The following is a 17,922-nucleotide window of genomic DNA, read 5'->3' on the forward strand; positions in this document are numbered from 1 at the left end:
TCCAGGGTCTGAGTGCAAAAGGAATCTTCCCCATCTCCATCTACCTGATCCTTTTAACTGGAGGCACCACAGAGTGGGCCTGGGATCTTCTGCATACAAAGCATGCCCTTGACAGGAAGTCCACATCAGTGTAAAATACCCCTTAGCTGCACTTATCAATGCTGTTATCATCAATTTTGACGTTATAAAAAGATCAGGAGACACCATTGATTTTGTGTAGCCACATTCTCTATGACCAGGTGTTTAAGGTGTTACAAGGAGAATGCTTCTTGCTCTTGGAACTCCTTTCTTCCTGACAAGTGCAATTATGCATGCCGAAGAGTGTGCCAGGTATGAGCAGCTGGAGTTGGGACACAGCACAGTGCCCCTCTGCATTTTTATGTCCTTTAGTCAAAGACAAAGTGTCTGCAGTTCTCCAGCATTGATAACAATCACCATCTCCAATAGTATAATGACCGTTTTAAGGGTAGGAGATGCACGTCATTTATTCCTCTTGCAGCAGCTATTCGATTAAGCAGATGAGTCACCCAGAGTTCCTCTCCTGTCCTTGCAAACATCCTGGAAATTTCAGCCCACAGAGCTTGTCCCTCCCAACAAGAACAAATCAGTCTTTTCTCTCTGACACCAAGTAATGTGATGTGCAAGGTTCTGGGCTTGCTAGCATCAGCCAACGTAGCAAAAATTCCAGTGAAATCTAAGTTACATGGACTGAGATTTAAGCAAGGGCTGTTTACACCCCATTCTTCTACAGCTGCCCTGCACAAACACGGAATTTAGTAATGGAAGCAAAATACAGCATCCCAAGAATGTCCAATTTCACTTAAAAGGAGTGGAGCGGGGAGCACACTTCTGTCCTTTCTGGATTTTAAGTTAAACTTGAAAAGCTGTGAGCAATTCATGTGGAAAGTTCAGAACGCTGAGCATTGTTTCCCACTGTTCGAGCTTCAGTGCTTTATGTAGTTCCTTCCCTTTCCCATAGAAGCAAAATGTGTTATGCAGGATCTGGAAATATATTGAAAAATGCATAATTCAGGTCATAGAACATTGATGCAGAACATGTATAGAAATCCATTTATTTCGGTGAAGGATGTACGCAGCCGTTTAGCTAGAAAGTAAGTATGATTTCCATACTCATTAGTTAGGTATAAGCTTTCGGAAGCAGAAATCAGAAAACTGATGCTACCACTGTGCTTTTTTTTAGTAGTCATTCCTCCAGCAGCTTCTCTGTAGCAAGTTAGATTCTTTTTAAGGCCTTTGATGTGGCACAAATTGTTTTAGATAGGTATGAATGGGCAGTAGGTAGGCTGGTTTTTGTTAATTTGTTTTTGAAAACGTATGGTGCAACCACACCTGGGTCTAATCTACACTTACCGCCGTTTCGCAACAGAGGAGGGATAATTGTGAGGTTTCCCGCTTCCGCAATCGTCCCTCATGGGGCACACGCAAGGGAAATTTCCTGCAAGTAAAGGAAAGCCGTCGCGGGAAAGAAAGACAACATCCTGGCTCATTTCAACAGCTTCACCCAAATATTCTTAAGAAAGCTCCACCACCACTTACAACCCGCTTTAGTATTTTGTCAATGATCTCAATAGCGCACATTGCCATAATCTAATATAAAAACATAAGAAGAGCCCTGATGGATCAGACCAAGGGTCCATCTAGTCCAGTATTTTATTCACACAGTGGCCAACCAGCTGCTCACGAGAAATCCACAAGCAGGACATGAGTGAAACAGCACCCCAGCAACTGGTGTAGGCATACTGCTTCCAATACTGGAGGTAGAATATAGCCATCAGGGCCAGCAGCCATCAATAACCTTATTCTCCATGAATTTGTCTAAGCCTCCTTTTATAACCATTCAAATTGGTAACGAGTTTTCTAGAATCAAAAGGTTAATAACAACATGGTTGCGAAATTCTATGATCAATGCATATTCCTGCCGCCTCATCTGTGAACTGAGTATTGTAATTGTCTTTTTTATGTCACTCTCTGAACAGATCAGACGCCAACACCAACGCGTTTCCTGAAGAACTGCGAGGAAGTCGGCCTCTTCAATGAATTGGCAAGTTCCTTTGAGCATGACTTCAAGAAAGCCACAGAAGATGATGAGAAAAAGGCAAGAGGCAAAACACTTCACTCTGGCTTCTCTAGGCTCTTGAGAGCTGCAGCTAGATTTCTTGTTCTGTAGTGCCCTTAAGTTGTCTCCAGTACTGGCCTGAATTGGATGTCTCAGAAGATGCTACATGGTAGTTGTAGAGTTCTGCCTTTGTATTGAGTCCGAGTTTTGTATACTGTTGTTCACTTCTTGGTTGTAGCAGCCAAATGGTTAAGGGCGTCTTGAGTAGGAACACCTGGATTGCCTTACCATTTCGGGAAATAGGTGGTGGGGAACACTTCTTCTGGTAGACTGTCCTTCTTTTCTTTTTATAAATGCATACTAATGTTTAAATATCTGATGGGCACCAGCAGTGCTAGGCACTTCATGGATCATGGAAATTCTGCCTGATCTCATGAGCCACTGAGCTGAAGCACAGGACGAAGCACCGGGAAATGGCTTTACTCCTAAGTCCTGAGGCATGACCTTTACCCAAGCATTGGGTCATGCATCCATCAAAGCAGGGAGGGGAACGGGCCACTGATCTGCTCGTACAGGCTGTTTATCAGCCCTGAAGCAAGAAATAGCAGCTCAGCTCTCTTCCGCTGTTCTCCTGTAGCGAGGAGCATGGCATGGCATGGGGAGTATGTTCGGATGTCTTGCTCCTGCTTGAAATGAATAGGGTACCACTCTTGGGATGCAGTAGTTTGCCTGTGAGCCTTGGGATGCCTAGAAAACAGCTGGAATAAAGGAAGCTGGGATGTGTTAAAGGAGGCCCAGAGAAGGTGAAGCTATGGCAGTCCAGGGCCATACCTAGAAGGGGCGAAATCTCGAGGCGATCCCCGGGATCGTCCCTGTGCATCCACATGACGTACAGGGGATCCTGGGAGCAGGGAGGGATGATCCCTCCTTTGCCCCGGGAGCTCACCCTCCTCTTCAAGCCCGTTTTTTCCACGGTCTCGGGATGATCCCGAGACTGCAGAACATTGTGCGGGCGTTGTGGTTTGTCCCGGTTCCTCGTGGTTCCTCATGAAGAGCCAGGAGCCACGCATGGGGTGCAGAGCTCCTCAGGAACTCTACGCCCATTGGGGGTGGGGTGGGGTGAGCAGGGAAATTAATTTTAAATTTAAAAAACCCTACCTTTTGCGCATGAGCGTTCATGCGCTCTGCTCCTTTAAGGGGAAAAAACCAAAATGGCGGGTGCAACATCCTCTCCCTCTGAGGTTGTCACGCGCCGCGTGTAAACAGAGGGGGAGATCTCACGATAAAAATATCACAAGATCCTCCGTCTCACTAGACCAGTTAGGTTTAGCTGAGGCCCAGGAAAGGCTTTGAAGAGAAAGCCAAGAGAAGGAAAGGGAGTTAGGCAATTAACTTACTTGCTTTCGCAATAAACCATGTCTTTGCGCTCTATCGCTGGGATGTTTGCCTCTTAGCTATTGTTTCCTCTTTCTTTGGATATTCCTGGCCTATGTGGAGCAACTAAAGCCTAAAACCAGGTAGTCTTAATAATGTCTATTTTAAAGCTTATTTAAAACTTTAAAAATAAATGCTAAATGGCTAGGTGTCTGTCATTCGTCTTGGTGCTTTGGCACTCGTTGGCCACAATACTGGAGGGTGGGAGCAACTTACTGAGCCACTTGGGTAGGATTTTGTCTGCCCACGTTTCCTTGATGAAAGCTGCACATTCAAGAGAGGAGCCTGAAATGTCCCTGAAGAGGCCGAACCCTTGCATGACCCCTATGGCTACAGCTTTGTTTTTCCTGGTGCCTTCCCTGTTGTGGAGAAGCAGGCACACCACTAGTGTTAAGATCATGGAGAAGCAGGCACACCACTAGTGTTTAGATCATGGAGAAGCAGGCACAACACTAGTGTTTAGATCATGGAGAAGCAGGCACACCACTAGTGTTTAGAACAAATTTTTGCTTCTTCCAAGCAGATGTCTATTTTGTTTCCTAGAAATCACCACTTATTATGATTGGCTATCATGATCTAGGAGCTTTGTGAAAGATAAACAGAAGACAAGCTTTGTCTGTAGGCTTGCAATCTCTGTCCAAATTAAACTGCCGACTGCTACAGTCTGCAAGTATGTCGTTCTGAGAAAGAGCAGAATCTTTTCTGTGTTGTCCAAGTAAATGGATCTTCTCACATCCATTACAGGGCTTAAAGAGGACACCTAGAAAAGGAGGGAAATATTTTTTTTGGCCCGATTAGTTGTTGCAAGTTTTGGAACCCATCCCAGCCACAGCTGAAGTAACATTTCATAGAGCCCATCTAAAGAATGAATGAAATAGTGAAGTCAAGATACACGCACGAAAATAATTGTGCTCTACCCAAGTTTTCTTTGTAGAATGCTTTGAAAAATGGAGTTTATAATGTTTTTAAGTGTACATGTTCAAAAACCAAAGGACTTGCAGGGGAGCCTTGGGTAGTGCACATTTAGTACAACTGCTTTTTTTTTCTAAACTGAAAAGCATTTGGTAAAAAGATAGACTTCTGTATTCAATCAGCGTGTTTCTCAGCTAAAATAGTGGTAGAAATTCTATCACATTATTATTATTATTATTATTATTATTATTATTATTATTATTATTTATATAGCACCATCAGTGTACATGGTGCTGTACAGAGTAAAACAGTAAATAGCAAGACCCTGCCGCATAGGCTTACATTCTAATAAAATCATAATAAAACAATAAGGAGGGGAAGAGAATGCAAACAGGCACAGGGTAGGGTAAACAGGCACTGGGTAAGGTAAAACTAACAGTATAAAGTCAGAACAAAATCAAGTTTTAAAAGCTTTAGGAAAAAGAAAAGTTTTTAGCTGAGCTTTAAAAGCCGCGGTTGAACTTGTAGTTCTCAAATGTTCTGGAAGAGCGTTCCAGGCATAAGGGGCAGCAGAAGAAAATGGACGAAGCCGAGCAAGGGAAGTAGAGACCCTTAGGCAGGCGAGAAACATGGCATCAGAGGAGCGAAGAGCACGAGCGGGGCAATAGTGTGAGATGAGAGAGGAGAGATAGGAAAGAGCTAGACCGTGAAAAGCTTTGTAGGTCAACAGGAGAAGTTTATATTGGATTCTGAAGTGAATTGGAAGCCAATGAAGAGATTTCAGCAGTGGAGTAACATGGTCAGAGCAGCGAGCCAAGAAGATGATCTTAGCAGCAGAGTGGTGAACAGAAACCAACGGATTGATGTGAGAAGAAGGAAGGCCAGTGAGAAGAAGGTTGCAGTAGTCCAACCGAGAAATAACCAATGCATGAACAAGAGTCTTGGCAGAAGAGACAGACAAAAATTATCGAATCCTGGCAATATTATACAGGAAAAAACGACAGGATCTAGCTACTGCCTCAATATGAGGAATAAAGGAGAGCGAGGAATCAAATATAAAGCCAAGACTACGAGCTTCCTTGACTGGAGTAAGTGTAACATCATTGACAGTAAGAGAGAATGAGAGATGAGGAGAAGGTTTAGGAGGAAAAACAAATATCTTTCCAAAGATAGTGACATGGGGAATTCAGAACTATATTGCAATAGATATATTTTATATATCCTAGTTTTCTGCTCTAGTAAGGTTCATCTGGGAGCCTTTCAGCATTAAAATCATACAATATAAACAGTAAAAAAAAAGCCAAATTACATTAAAACAGAGCAAAACCAAATCCATTTAGCAAGTTAAAAAAAATAGACCAAAGACTGGGCAGAATTAGAAAGTTTCAACTGCTCACCTTCAAATCATCAATGAAGGATATTTATTTATTTCTATGTGTGTGTTTATAATTTCCTGTTCTTCCCCCCCCCCCCCACTTATAATATTTGAAATAAATAAAAAATAGTCCCATGGATCTCTTAGCCATGGCTTGATATTGCAGGCTGCTTTTGCTGCAGTGTCCTTTGTGTGCTCCAGTTTTCTTAACATCATCGTCATCATTATTATTATTAGAGCCCAGATTCTTAATCTTAGTTTTATTTGAGGTCTGTTTTATAAACGGTTGACAACCCACAGTCTAGCCAGACATTTTATACGATAAGACCACCCATAATCCTGTTGTTGTACTGTTTTAATAGCTACCACTACGATTATTAGATCGCTAGAAAATTTATTTCTTGTTAAATATGACTCGGCCCTAATATTTCTGACCTCCAACTGGAGACTGCAGCCGTTCAAAGCTTGGCTAGTTTCAGGCAGGCTGAAGGAATTACCCCTGCTAGAATTGCCTGGATTGTTGGATCCAGCTGGTTTGCTATTCAGAAAACTTGGCAGGCAGTGCCGGGCACATTCATGAGATGCTTTGAACATTTGGCTGAGTCGGGTCCAGTTGCTGGTGCTAGTTTTAGTTTGTGTGTGGGGGGGGTTGTTTTTTGGGTTTTTTTGTCCTGGATAGTTCCAACCACAGACTTTGTGGTAATTAAATGCAGAGAGAGAGTGAGGGTATTTCCAGACATGCTGTTCTGTGGGTGACTGGGCCTTCTCAGTTAGAGTACCAGTCATGTACCAGTCATACCAGGCTCCCCCAATCTGGCGCCTTCTGTATGTGTTGAACTACAACTCCCCATCAGCTGGCTGGGGGTGATGGGTGCTGTAATCCAATACACATAGAGGGTGCCGGGTTGGGGGATCCTGGTGCACATATTTGGGATTGTCAGTCCCTGTGCTGTTGAGCCTTTACACAACAGGAAGTTTGACGAGCACGGTCTAGAGATGCATACCTATGGGGGTGAAAGCTGCCATTTCTCACATTTCCTCCCAAGAGCTCAGGATGGGAGGATCCATCGGCCATCCCCAACCTGTGCACTCCAGTCGATTTGGATTTCAGTTCCCATCAGCTCCACCCAGCACAACCAAGGGTCAGTAATGCTGGGTGTGCTGCATTCCGAAACAGCTGGAGGACACCACGTCCGAGAAGGCTGGGATCCACTGTTCTCCCCACCAACGTGATCCTCACCACAACCATGTGAGGCAGCTTATTTGATTGAAAGATAAGTGACCGGTGAGCTTCTGGGCTGAATGGACTTTTGGACCCAAGTCTCCCCAGCCCTAGCCCAGCATTTTTTTCAGTGCATTCTGGTTCTCACAGGGATCTCTAAGGGTGTGTGTGTGTGTGTTCAAACAAGCAAAAGGAAAAGGAGTAACAACAATGGGATGAAGAGAGCTAGCAGGCGACCTGCAACACAGGACATAGATGGTTCTACAGCGGCTGAGGAAGGGCTGGTAGAAATGGGTTCAAGGAGGAATTCAAAGGAAGCAGTTGGTCCACACACTAGAAAGAGCGCAGCAGAGAGCAGGAGAAGGTAACAAGGGGGTGGGGATAATTAGCAGACAAGCTGTCACTAAGCAAAGGAATAAGAAACGAGAAGAGATGTATGATCTAGTTAAGTGTTGCCTCCGTGGTTTTTCTAGATAGCCACTCAGCAATTTCCTGCCTGGAATGGCTTGCTCATGCTGACTTTTGCCTATTCCTTCTCAGCGGCTCATTAGGCCTCGTTTTGATCATTTTGGCAAACTCCATCCGAGGACTTGAGGAGGCCCTGTGCTGCTGCTGCTGCTGCTTCCGATTGCTTCTGGGCTCCTTCTCTTTCCTGCTTTGCTTCGACTACCCCGTACCCCTCGTTTTGCCACTTCCTTTTGCTGCCGCTCGGACCCATCGCTCTACAGAGGCAACAAGCTGCTGTTAACCAAATTGGAAAAGGCCACGCAGCGCAGTTGAAATGAAAATAGGTGTGGTGGCGTGCTGCCAGGTTCAGGCATATGGTTAGGTTTTATTACAATGGGCTGGTCATAGATTTGTAATAACTCGTATGGCTCTCTTGTTGGCTTTTGATAGATCAAGCAATAATTCAAAAATGACTTATATAGTGGATTACAGTGCTTCTATGAATGGAACTGCCTTTTGTGACCTGCAGGCATTTCAGCTTTCTTTTTATTTTCACAAAGGTGTGTGTGTGTGTTTTTAAGGAAAGAAAAGAAGAAGAAAAGAGAATTGTTCATGTAGGTATTGCTTGCAAAGAAAAATTTAAAAATCCTGAGTTAATAAGCATTTTTGGTATTTGCTACTAGAACAGCCAGGTAGCCTAATGTTCAACTGGGGTGAGTAGCAATATGCTTTGGTGAGGGGCAAACTGCTCCTACACCCTACTCCGTATGCTCTCTCCCTGTCCAGAGACTGCCGTCAGTGCAGCCCCAATTGCACTGTTTTATACGCTTGCTCTCCTGGCCTGGAAGAGTTAGTACTGGCACTTCTGAGGCTGGGGAGTGTGAACAAGTACGAACATAGAGCCTTCTACGCTAACCATTGGTTCATCTAACTCATTATTCTTGCAAATGACTGGCAGCGAATCTCCAGCGTTTCAGGCACGGGTTTTCCTGCCCTACCTAGAGATCCCAGGAATTGAACCTGGGACCTTCCACATGCAGAGCAGGTGCTCTGCCCCTGAGCTATGGCTTCTCCCCTGCTACACACAGCTGGGATGGATTTGTGCAGGTGGAGGAGACCCATGTAAACAGCAAACACCGCAAAGGGATGGGTGACCACACCTGATTATTTTCTAGGCTGTGTGAGAGGGTGGTGTGCAACATAGAATCATAGAATAGCAGAGTTGGAAGGGGCCTACAAGGCCATCGAGTCCAACCCCCTGCTCAATGCAGGAATCCACCTTAAAGCATATATGACAGATGGTTGTCCAGCTGCCTCTTGAATGCCTCTAGTGTGGGAGAGCCCACAACCTCCCTAGGTAACTGGTTCCATTGTCGTTCTGCTCTAACAGTCAGGAAGTTTTTCCTGATGTCCAGCCAGAATCTGGCTTCCTGTAACTTCAGCCCATTATTCCGTATCCTGCACTCTGGGATGATTGAGAAGAGATCCTGGCCCTCCTCTGTGTGACAACCTTTTAAGTATTTGAAGAGTGCTGTCATGTCTCGCCTGCAAACACGCTGTCTTTTTTTCCTTTCTTTTTTTTTAAAGTAGCCTGGTGGCCAAACACTAAAACAAATATTTGTGTTTCCATAGTGTTCTGGAGCCCTGGATATGTCTCTTCCCTCTACCCCAGACATAAAAATAAAAGAGGAAGAACCAGTTGAAGTGGACTCCTCCCCTCCAGACAGTCCAGTAGCAAGTCCACGGTCCCCCCTGGCCAATGAAAAGGTGAGCTTTCGTGAGTTGTCCTTTCATCTGCTTTTAATGGCATCCCTCTTCCTAAATTTCCTCTTGTATCAAAAAAGACAGGCATGTGTTCATTAACGCATCTGACTATAGGAAATCCAATAGGCTCAAGAGAATGGGCCACCTGGACCCACACACAAAAATTGCCCACAGGCAAGCTAATGCAGGACTCTACTCACCTGTACTCATGTGGAAGGGTCAGTTGTAAAGATCTGGTGTCTTCATGTAGGAATGTACAGTTTTTGTTAAATCCATTCTGTCTCTGTTTCACAGATTGTCCGGTTTCTTTCACTCCCATCATCCACTCACTGATGGAATCAGATTTTTTTTTAACCAAAATTTTGCTCTACTGCTAATTTGCATTGCTGTTAATGCGCTCTTGCATGCATTTGTCAATGTGCATTAATGAATGCGGATTAGCACTAATGTGCACATACTGATTAGCACAAATCCTCCCTGCAAAAGTGAAAAGCTGATCTGCAGAACCCACATAACTTGGGGAGAAATGGTCAGCTGTGGAATCTGCAGATCAGATTCAGAGAAATCTGAGCTCGTTGAATGCATTGCAGAGTTCTCCAAGATCCATTTCTCCAGATACATAGAATGTGTATCTACCTCTATATAATCCCAGTTCGGTACACAGCCTGCCAGAACCCCCATGTGCTTCCACAGGCAATTGTCTGGGGCCCAGATGCTCCTGAAGCAGCTCATGGCATGGAAAAGAGCTTTTGAAAGAAAGATAAAAGGCAGACTCTGCTCAAGATTGTGAGGATCAGTGGGGAACTTTGGTGAAAGGAAAGAGCTTTTTTTAAAACAAAAAACCTCTTCAGGACCCCCATCTCCCCCCACTCTGCCCAGGAGCTCAATCCCAACTCCCTGCATGTCTTATCCATCCTTACTTGCTATTAGAGCACAACTTGCAATTAGGACAAAGTATCAGATCGGACCAGCATGATCTTCCTTTTGATGCAAAGTTTGAATACATTTTGAGCCATTTATCAAATCAAGTTACACTTTCATAATTTATTCTGGTCACAGTGAAATTGAACAATTTGGGTTCCTGGCTTGAGAAATGCGGCCTTTTGAATTAAGCGGGCCGTCCTGGCAATACGTTAATGTATGTTGACAAGGTTTCTTTGGCTGTTCCAAACATCACATCGATCTGATATTCAGAGTCTCCACAGAGGAATTATGAACTTTTTTTTTCATTTTAAATGTTTTATTGTTTAAAAACAAACAAACAAACATCACAAAAACAACAACAACAAAACATACAAACTTAAAATGGGTTTCCAATTTTTTCCACAGCAAAGATATGTAGCAATATTTTCTCTTACTCTATAATTACAAAAAAAAAGTTCCTCTCTTTTTATTATCTTAAAGTTTTCTTCTTATTCGTTGAATCCACAGATAAACAAAAAAAAAATTTTCTAATTCCCGCAGAAAGCCAGTAAGAGGTTTCCATTCAATTATAAACCTAGATGTTGACTTTTCTCTAATTATTGACGCAAGTTGCCCAGTGTTGCCCTGTTTCTGGGCTTCAGCTTTCCCACGAGAGGCGGTCCTGAAGGTTATGTGGGTTAAGGAAGAGGGGCAAATTAGTAGACCCACGAGATGAAAACCTCTGGCATTGAGTGTTGTGCATGTTCCTTAGGAAAGCGCTTCAAAGCCTGTCATCATTTCTACGCCTACTCCAACCATTGTACGTCCCGGGTCACTGCCACTGCACTTGGGATACGATCCTCTCCATCCTACTCTCCCGTCTCCAACCTCTGTCATCACCCAAGCGCCACCTTCCAACAGACAGCTTGGGTAAGTAAGGAGATGGGGGGGCCTGGATGGTGGGAAGGAGGAGGAAGAGGAGGGGCCTTCAGAGGCATAGAGTTGGGCACTCGGTTCACTATCGAACAGTCAGCGGTTTTTCCTGCAGATCTCATGATTTTAAATCTCGCAGGGTATGGCAGCTGTCTATCAAATCACACAAGAGCCAGCAGGAGGGGGTTAAATAGGATGCTAGAAATCCTGAAGACTGGATTGATCGTTATAGTAAACCAGCCTCCCCCAACCCGGTGCCTCCCCCAAATATGTTGGAGCATGACTCCCATCATTCCCAGCCACTGTGACCAATGAGCAGGGGGTGATGGGGGTTGTAGTACAACACAACTGGAGGGAATCCGGTTTGGGAAGGCTGAGTTAGATAATGGAGAATAACAGTTAAAGGCAGAGAAGGGAGAGGAACAGGGAGAGGAAGCTGTCTTGAGCTATGTCTTCCACAAACTCAGGCTCCAACCTCCATCTCCTGCACTTCCCCAGTCGAAGGGTGTCTGTGTCCCTGTTGCACTACCTTCATGTGGACAATGAAAGCCTCCTGTCTTCTCCTCCAGAGACCTCTAGCTTCTATCACGCTTGCTTGAACTGCTCTCCCTCTCACTTTAGGTTTCGTGTTTCCCTGAATATTTGGTATGTTCAGGCTTCCAGAACTCGCCAGAACCGTCTCCTGACTAGATCCTGGATCCAAGGGACAGCTCTGTCCTGTGGGGGAGGCACACTTCTCCTCTTTTTCCTCCAGAGACCAACCTAGACATTACAGTAGATGCACATAACAGTCACCTGGTGGTTTTTTTTTTAAAGCATATAAGAAGCAGCCACGGGCAGCTCTCTTTTTGAGCCACGGAATGGCAGAGATTCCTCCAAAGTTGCCCATTCTTGCTCTGGAGGGTTTTCCTCCCTGCAACTTGATACTCCGTATTTCTCCACTATTTGGCCTCGGCCAGAGGACCACGAGGTGGGGCAGCCGCTTGGAGGAAAACCTTCAGGGTGTTCTTTGCTTTGCTTGGTGAAACTGCTCTTCAGTTCAGTCTAATTCGTTGTTGCTCAAAATGCTGCTGCCAGCCTTGCGTGGCCCTTGGACCATTGACTCTTGTACTTGCACATCCGCTCAGGATAATACCTGTGTACCTGGCTGGATCGGGACTCCCAGAGGCCCTCTCTCCTGAAAGAACCTCTCTAATCCATCTCAGGACCAGATGTTGGGTGCCGATCCCAAAATTGCTCTTCGCAGGTCAGATGGCAGGGAAGAGAGATATCCTTGCACATCCTGTCTAAACTTGAGCAGATCAAACATAAGCTGAGAGCATCTGTGCCTTTGCAGCCTGTGTGTACTCTGTCAAAGAAGCCATTTAGCTAGTAATTAAAGAGTTCAGTTAGGAAACCTGATACTTCTCTAATGGTCACATTTGCCAGTGCAAAGCCTGTTCCAAAGGGAGCTTGGAAGTTGGGGGGGGGGTGAGTTCTGGGTGTCCAGTAGAACCCCTGCATCTGACACATGTGGGGCAGGGTTTTCTGACAAGACATGCAAGCTGGGCTGCGGCATATTTTGTGACGTGTGTGATTGCTTGTTGTTTTCTTCCAGGTCTCCCACCAGCTCTATACCACTTGTCATGCACCTTGTGAACGGACAGACCATGCCTGTCCTTCCTGGCCCTCCCGTTCAGATGCCTTCTGTCATATCGGTAATGGAAGTTTCCTGCGCGGTGGCTTTTGATAAAGGAAGGGACAGCTTTTCCCTTCGCAGAGCATATGCGGGCACTTTAATTTGCAAAATCGACGCCTCCCTCTACCCCTCTGTGTGAGATAAGCCTGGGCCTGGAGGGGGAGGATGCGGGGGTGGAGGCCGCCACTGCCTGCAAGGTAGCCGCGCTTGCCAACCACATTGCTGGGCAATAAGGCTCAGAACTGAATCCTCATCTGAGCAGATGGCTGACACTGTGGGTTCCAGGGCTGGGAACCGCGGGCTCTCTGATTAGCTAGCTCTATGCTGAAATCATTCAAGCTTGCCCGGAACATGTTGGCCTTTCCAAGCCAGAAAAACCTCCCTCCCTGGCTTCTTCAGGGCATGAAATGGTTATTTAGCTTTTATTTCTGCATATGAATTTTCTCGGGATATGCGATTGAGTAACGCGGGTACCTTCTGGTGCGGTTTGCGTTGCTCCTGCTGCCGACTCCACAGCCTGTGCGAATCCAGTGCCCATTTCTTTTGTGAGTGTGTTTTGCGTCTGGTTTAAGCGTTCAAAAGTTTCTGCCACGTGTTGGAAACGGGAGTCAGTATGGGGAAGCCCTATGAAATCCAAAAGGCAAGGAGCAGAGAGACAGGGTGGTATAGTGGTTAGGGTATTGGACTAGGACAGGGGAGACCCAGGTTCTAGTCCCCACTTTGCCATGAAGCTCCCAGCTTGACTTTGGGCTGGTCACTGACTCTCAGCCTAACCTACCTCACAGGGTTGTCGTGAGGATTAAATAGAGGGGAGGGGGATCATAAATGCTATTCCGAGTTCCCCGGAAGAAAGGCGGGCTATAAACGTAACAATTAATGCATCTCCTTGTGTGCCTGATAGTGCAGTTTGCACACCTACTGCCTTTTCCTCTGGATACCTCAAAAACGTTTCACAAATTCTCGTTAGCCATCCGTCATGTTCTGTCCTCAACTGCTCTGGAAGTTAACTGTGCCTGTTGTAAAAATGCAAAAAGAAAGGATTGCAGGAAGGAAGACAAATCACAAGCAAGTCCTCGGGAGCTTTGTCTCCTTGTTGTAATAGCTAGTGGCACTTCTTAAATCCTGCCTGTCCTCTAAAGAGCTCAAGGCTGTGTACATGGTCTTCCCCCACCTCATTCTATCCCAACAACCCTGCAAGGTAGGTTAAGGTGAGAGAGGATGATGAGCCCAAGGCCAGCCAGCCAGTGAGCTTTGTGGCTGAGTGGGGATGTGAACCTGCATCTCCCCAGTCCAAGCCCCACATACTAACCATGAGGCTCAGTTACACTCTAAATGCAGCACTCCTAAAACAATGTCATCAGCTTAGTGGCAAAATCTCTCTTTTTTTTTTTCTTTTCATAATTTCCTGCTCGCTGCCAGCAATACCAGATTTGACTGTAAGAGCCTCCTGAGAACTGCAGTATACAGTGGAGATTTTAGGTGTACCTTTAAGATGCTATACATGTACGTCTAAAAATCTCACAAGGGAATACAACAAATAAGTATATCATGCAGGTACATTTGTAACGAAGCCAGGACTGGTTTGTTTATTTAACATTACGTGTGTATCCCACCTTTGTTTTTTCTCTTGCAAAGAACCCAAGGTGGCTTAAATGGTCCTCCTCCTCTGCATTTTACCTTCACAACAACCTTGCGAGGCAAGTTAGACTGAGAGTTAATGACTGGCCAAAAGTCACCCAGTGAGCTTCATGTCCGAGTGGGGATGGGAACCTGGATTGCTCAAATCCCAGTTGGGCACTCTAACCACTATACCACACTGGCTCCACCCAGAGTTGACAGTGGCTCACTCCCGAGGTCTGCTGTCACGTGAGGTGTGGAATGGCTTAGAGGAAAGGAAAAAAGACGTTTGAGTTTTCTCCTTTGCCTCAAGTTTCTTCTTCTTCTTCTCAACTGCCCCTGGTACTGCTCTACTCTCCTGAAGCAGCTGTACAGTCTGTTGGTTTTCTCTTTGGGGATGAGGTTTCTAATACATTCAGTTATTTAAGGCAAGCTTTTCCTTTCCTTCATGGAAGGAGCTTATCGTAAAAAATGCTTAACTTACACAAGGTGTTTTCCATTCCCTTTTCAATTTATAGCTGGCAAGGCCCATGACTATGGTGCCAAACATTCCTGGTATTCCCGGTCCTCCCATTATCAGCAGTGGCTCCATTTCGCCATCAGGCCTTCCAATGCACTCAGAAGCAAAAATGGTGAGTGGCATAACATAACAGTAGCACCAGCAGCCTGCGCCTCGTGGGGATGATTTGGGGGTTCCATCTTCACAAAAGCTATTCATCCTCCATGAAAAGAGGGTGCGGAATTTTTCAGGTGCTTTTCAGGGGGAAGACAGATTTCCCTGATATTTTGGTGGCATATGTCTTAACTGTGCATGTGAAAGAGCGGGGGGGGGGGGGGCGGGGGAGGTCTGGTTCAGACAACATGCTACACCAAGCTGCTTAACCCACAAAATGGTTCAGGGAATGCAATCACCTTAATGCATTCCCTTAACCATTTTGTGGTTAAGCAGCATGGTTTAGCATGTTGTCTGAACCAGGCCAGAGGGAGATTGGCCCCATTCAGAAGACACCTTAAACCACATTTTAACCACGTTGGTTAAGCCAGAAAGCCGGGCAAAAAGCCTTAGTCACTGTGGTTAAAGCCATGGTTTAAGGTGTCTTCTGAACACGGCCTGGCTTCTGGCTTAACCAACATGATTAAAAATGTTGTTTAAGTTGTCTTCTGAATGGGGCTAGAGAGAGAGAGATCCTTTTTAAATATTCCATGCTAATGTGAGTGGTTTTCCTTTTTTAAATAATAGTAATAATTCATTACTATTCTAAGATTTGCTAAACAAAGATTTTGCTAGACATTTTCAAAGATTTGGCATTTGCTTAACTAGCCTTTACTTTCTCCCCTCGGAACAGAAATAGGAACCTCTGCCTGCCAGCATAGGTTGTATCCCATGGTGGCTTTGCCCTACCCCAGGGATTCATAACCTCTTCCAGCCTGGGAGCTGAATTCCATTTGAGAGAAACTCTTGGGGGCCACATTCCAGTGATGGGGCGGGGGGGACTCCGAAGGCAAAAGAGGCTGTGCCCAAACACCAAAAATGCCAGCGTATTGTCATTTAAAGCTCTTATTGCCAGTCACTAAGCCTTAGGATTGGGGGTGGGGGTGGGGACTGCAAAAGGCAAGAAACCACCGAACAGTTGATGGTTGGGAGAAAGGGGGTAGAGCCAAGGAAAGGGGGGGCTTCTGGGGAACCCCTTGAATGCTGGATTGGGACCCCAGGCCTGAGGTTCTGCACCCTGCTGCCCTAGCAGAAAGTTCTTCCGTTTACTTGTCACATTCAATTGACATCAGTCCCACCCCAGCTATTGCAGCCTTCGACGCCCCGTCCAATTCTGTTTCAGAGGATTCCCCCAACCCTCAGAAATAGGTTTTGCATAAGTGGGAGCAAAAGTAGTCGAGAGGATCAGTGACCATTGGGTGCCCTGACTTAAGCAAGCAGAAGCACTTTCCACTAAGACTAGATCCACACTACTGCTTTATAGCGGTCTTGAAGAGCTCTGATAACTGTTGGGGCACAATCCACATTCCATATACCTGGAATGTGGATTCCATATACCACAGTGTTATTTCCTGCTTTTTATTCCGCGTTCGTAATGATTTGACACCACTGGTCATCACTGGATACAACCCCATGCCCTAAAGGGTTACCAGCCCCCATTCTCAAAAGCCGGCATCCCTAAGGCAAAACAGAAAAGATGAGTAAAAACCCTACGCGAATTAGAAAACGGCTATGGGGCCTCTGTCAATGTTGTGTTGTTTTTCTTCCCTTATCAGAGGCTAAAAGCCAGCCTGACGCAAGGAGTGACTTCCTCACTAAATGGCAGTGGCATGGTGGTGGGATCAGCGAGCACAATGGTGACGTCTCACCCTGAACAAGGTCAAATACTCATCCAGCACCCTGACGCACCTTCTCCAGCCCAACCACAGGTCTGCTTTTAGCCAGAATGGATTAAAGTAGGGATTTGGGGGAACTGCAGTGTTCCAGGAAGGGAGGGGCATACTCTAAGCCATACTGGCTTGGGGGATGCTAGGAGCTGTAGTCCAACACATGTGAAGGGCGCCAGGTTGGGGAAGGCTGGCCTAACCTTCGGAAAGTCTACATGGCCTTTGTTGTACACCTGGGCGGGATCTACACTACTGCTTATAACGGTTTATCAGGGTTATGACAACTGTTCAGGCCCAAAACACATTACATATACCGTTTTAAAAGTGTTATATCCTGCTTGGTGTAGATCAGGCCCTGGAGCACAATATGACAGCTAGTGTAAGATCTGTTAACCAAGTTTGCATTTAATGGTGGCAAATTGTTGGTTAATTACTTAACCCACGAATTGCTGCTATGCGTGCCAGGCACATTCGGCAACCATTTTGAATATTCAACCCTCAGTCGGGCTCATTGGGAGTTGCTAAGTGATGTCCAAACGTGGACACTATAGGTTAATCATGGGTTAAGCAACCCCCAGTTAACCTACAATTAGTATTTAGGTTAACTGTGGGTTGTATGATCTACAATTAACCTGTAGTATCTGTCTTTGAACATCGGCTTGATTAGGGGATGCTAATCAAAAAGGCTGTGGAATGCACCTGGCACACATTGCAGCAAATTGTTGGCTAATTAACCCATGATTTGCCACCATTACGTGCAAGTAGCCCCAATGGCTGCTATTGAGTTCAGATAATCGGAACCTTTGTGTAAAAAGAGCAAATCACAAGACCTTATAATTGTGGAGGAATAAAAGGGACATTGTGTGGGTGACTTCTAGATCAGGGCCAGATACAAAACTTTTGCTAAAAGCTGAAGGATGGCAACATAAAAGGCATTGCTGTGAACCACATGGAGAGCTTCAGCTATGGGGCAGTACAGAAAGATAATAAATGAAATAAAGTTGTTTCCCATGTTGAATGCACTTCTTATTTCACTGTCCTCCCTGGTGAAATAGGTATTGCAGGTTTTTGAAACATTATAAAAACCTGACTAATCTGCTTACTAGAGATAATTGTGTGAAGAACGTGCACACTGAGGCAATGGTGCCTGTTCTATAAATCATGAAATCATCAGGTCTGAA

General features: G+C 45.4%; 1 protein-coding gene across 1 annotated transcript in view; it reads left to right on the forward strand.

The window, feature by feature from the left end:
• LOC134394320 (cyclic AMP-dependent transcription factor ATF-7) overlaps positions 1-17,922 on the forward strand; it is a 127,302-nt gene that overhangs the window by 98,136 nt on the left and 11,244 nt on the right. Inside the window, exons 4-9 of the mRNA XM_063119682.1 lie at positions 1,998-2,116; positions 9,100-9,234; positions 10,907-11,064; positions 12,665-12,764; positions 14,881-14,994; positions 16,631-16,783. Of these exons, the coding sequence (XP_062975752.1) occupies positions 1,998-2,116; positions 9,100-9,234; positions 10,907-11,064; positions 12,665-12,764; positions 14,881-14,994; positions 16,631-16,783 (779 nt within the window). The remainder of the gene's footprint in view (positions 1-1,997; positions 2,117-9,099; positions 9,235-10,906; positions 11,065-12,664; positions 12,765-14,880; positions 14,995-16,630; positions 16,784-17,922) is intronic.

Source organism: Elgaria multicarinata, chromosome 3, assembly GCF_023053635.1.
Source record: "Elgaria multicarinata webbii isolate HBS135686 ecotype San Diego chromosome 3, rElgMul1.1.pri, whole genome shotgun sequence".
NCBI lineage: Eukaryota > Metazoa > Chordata > Lepidosauria > Squamata > Anguidae > Elgaria > Elgaria multicarinata.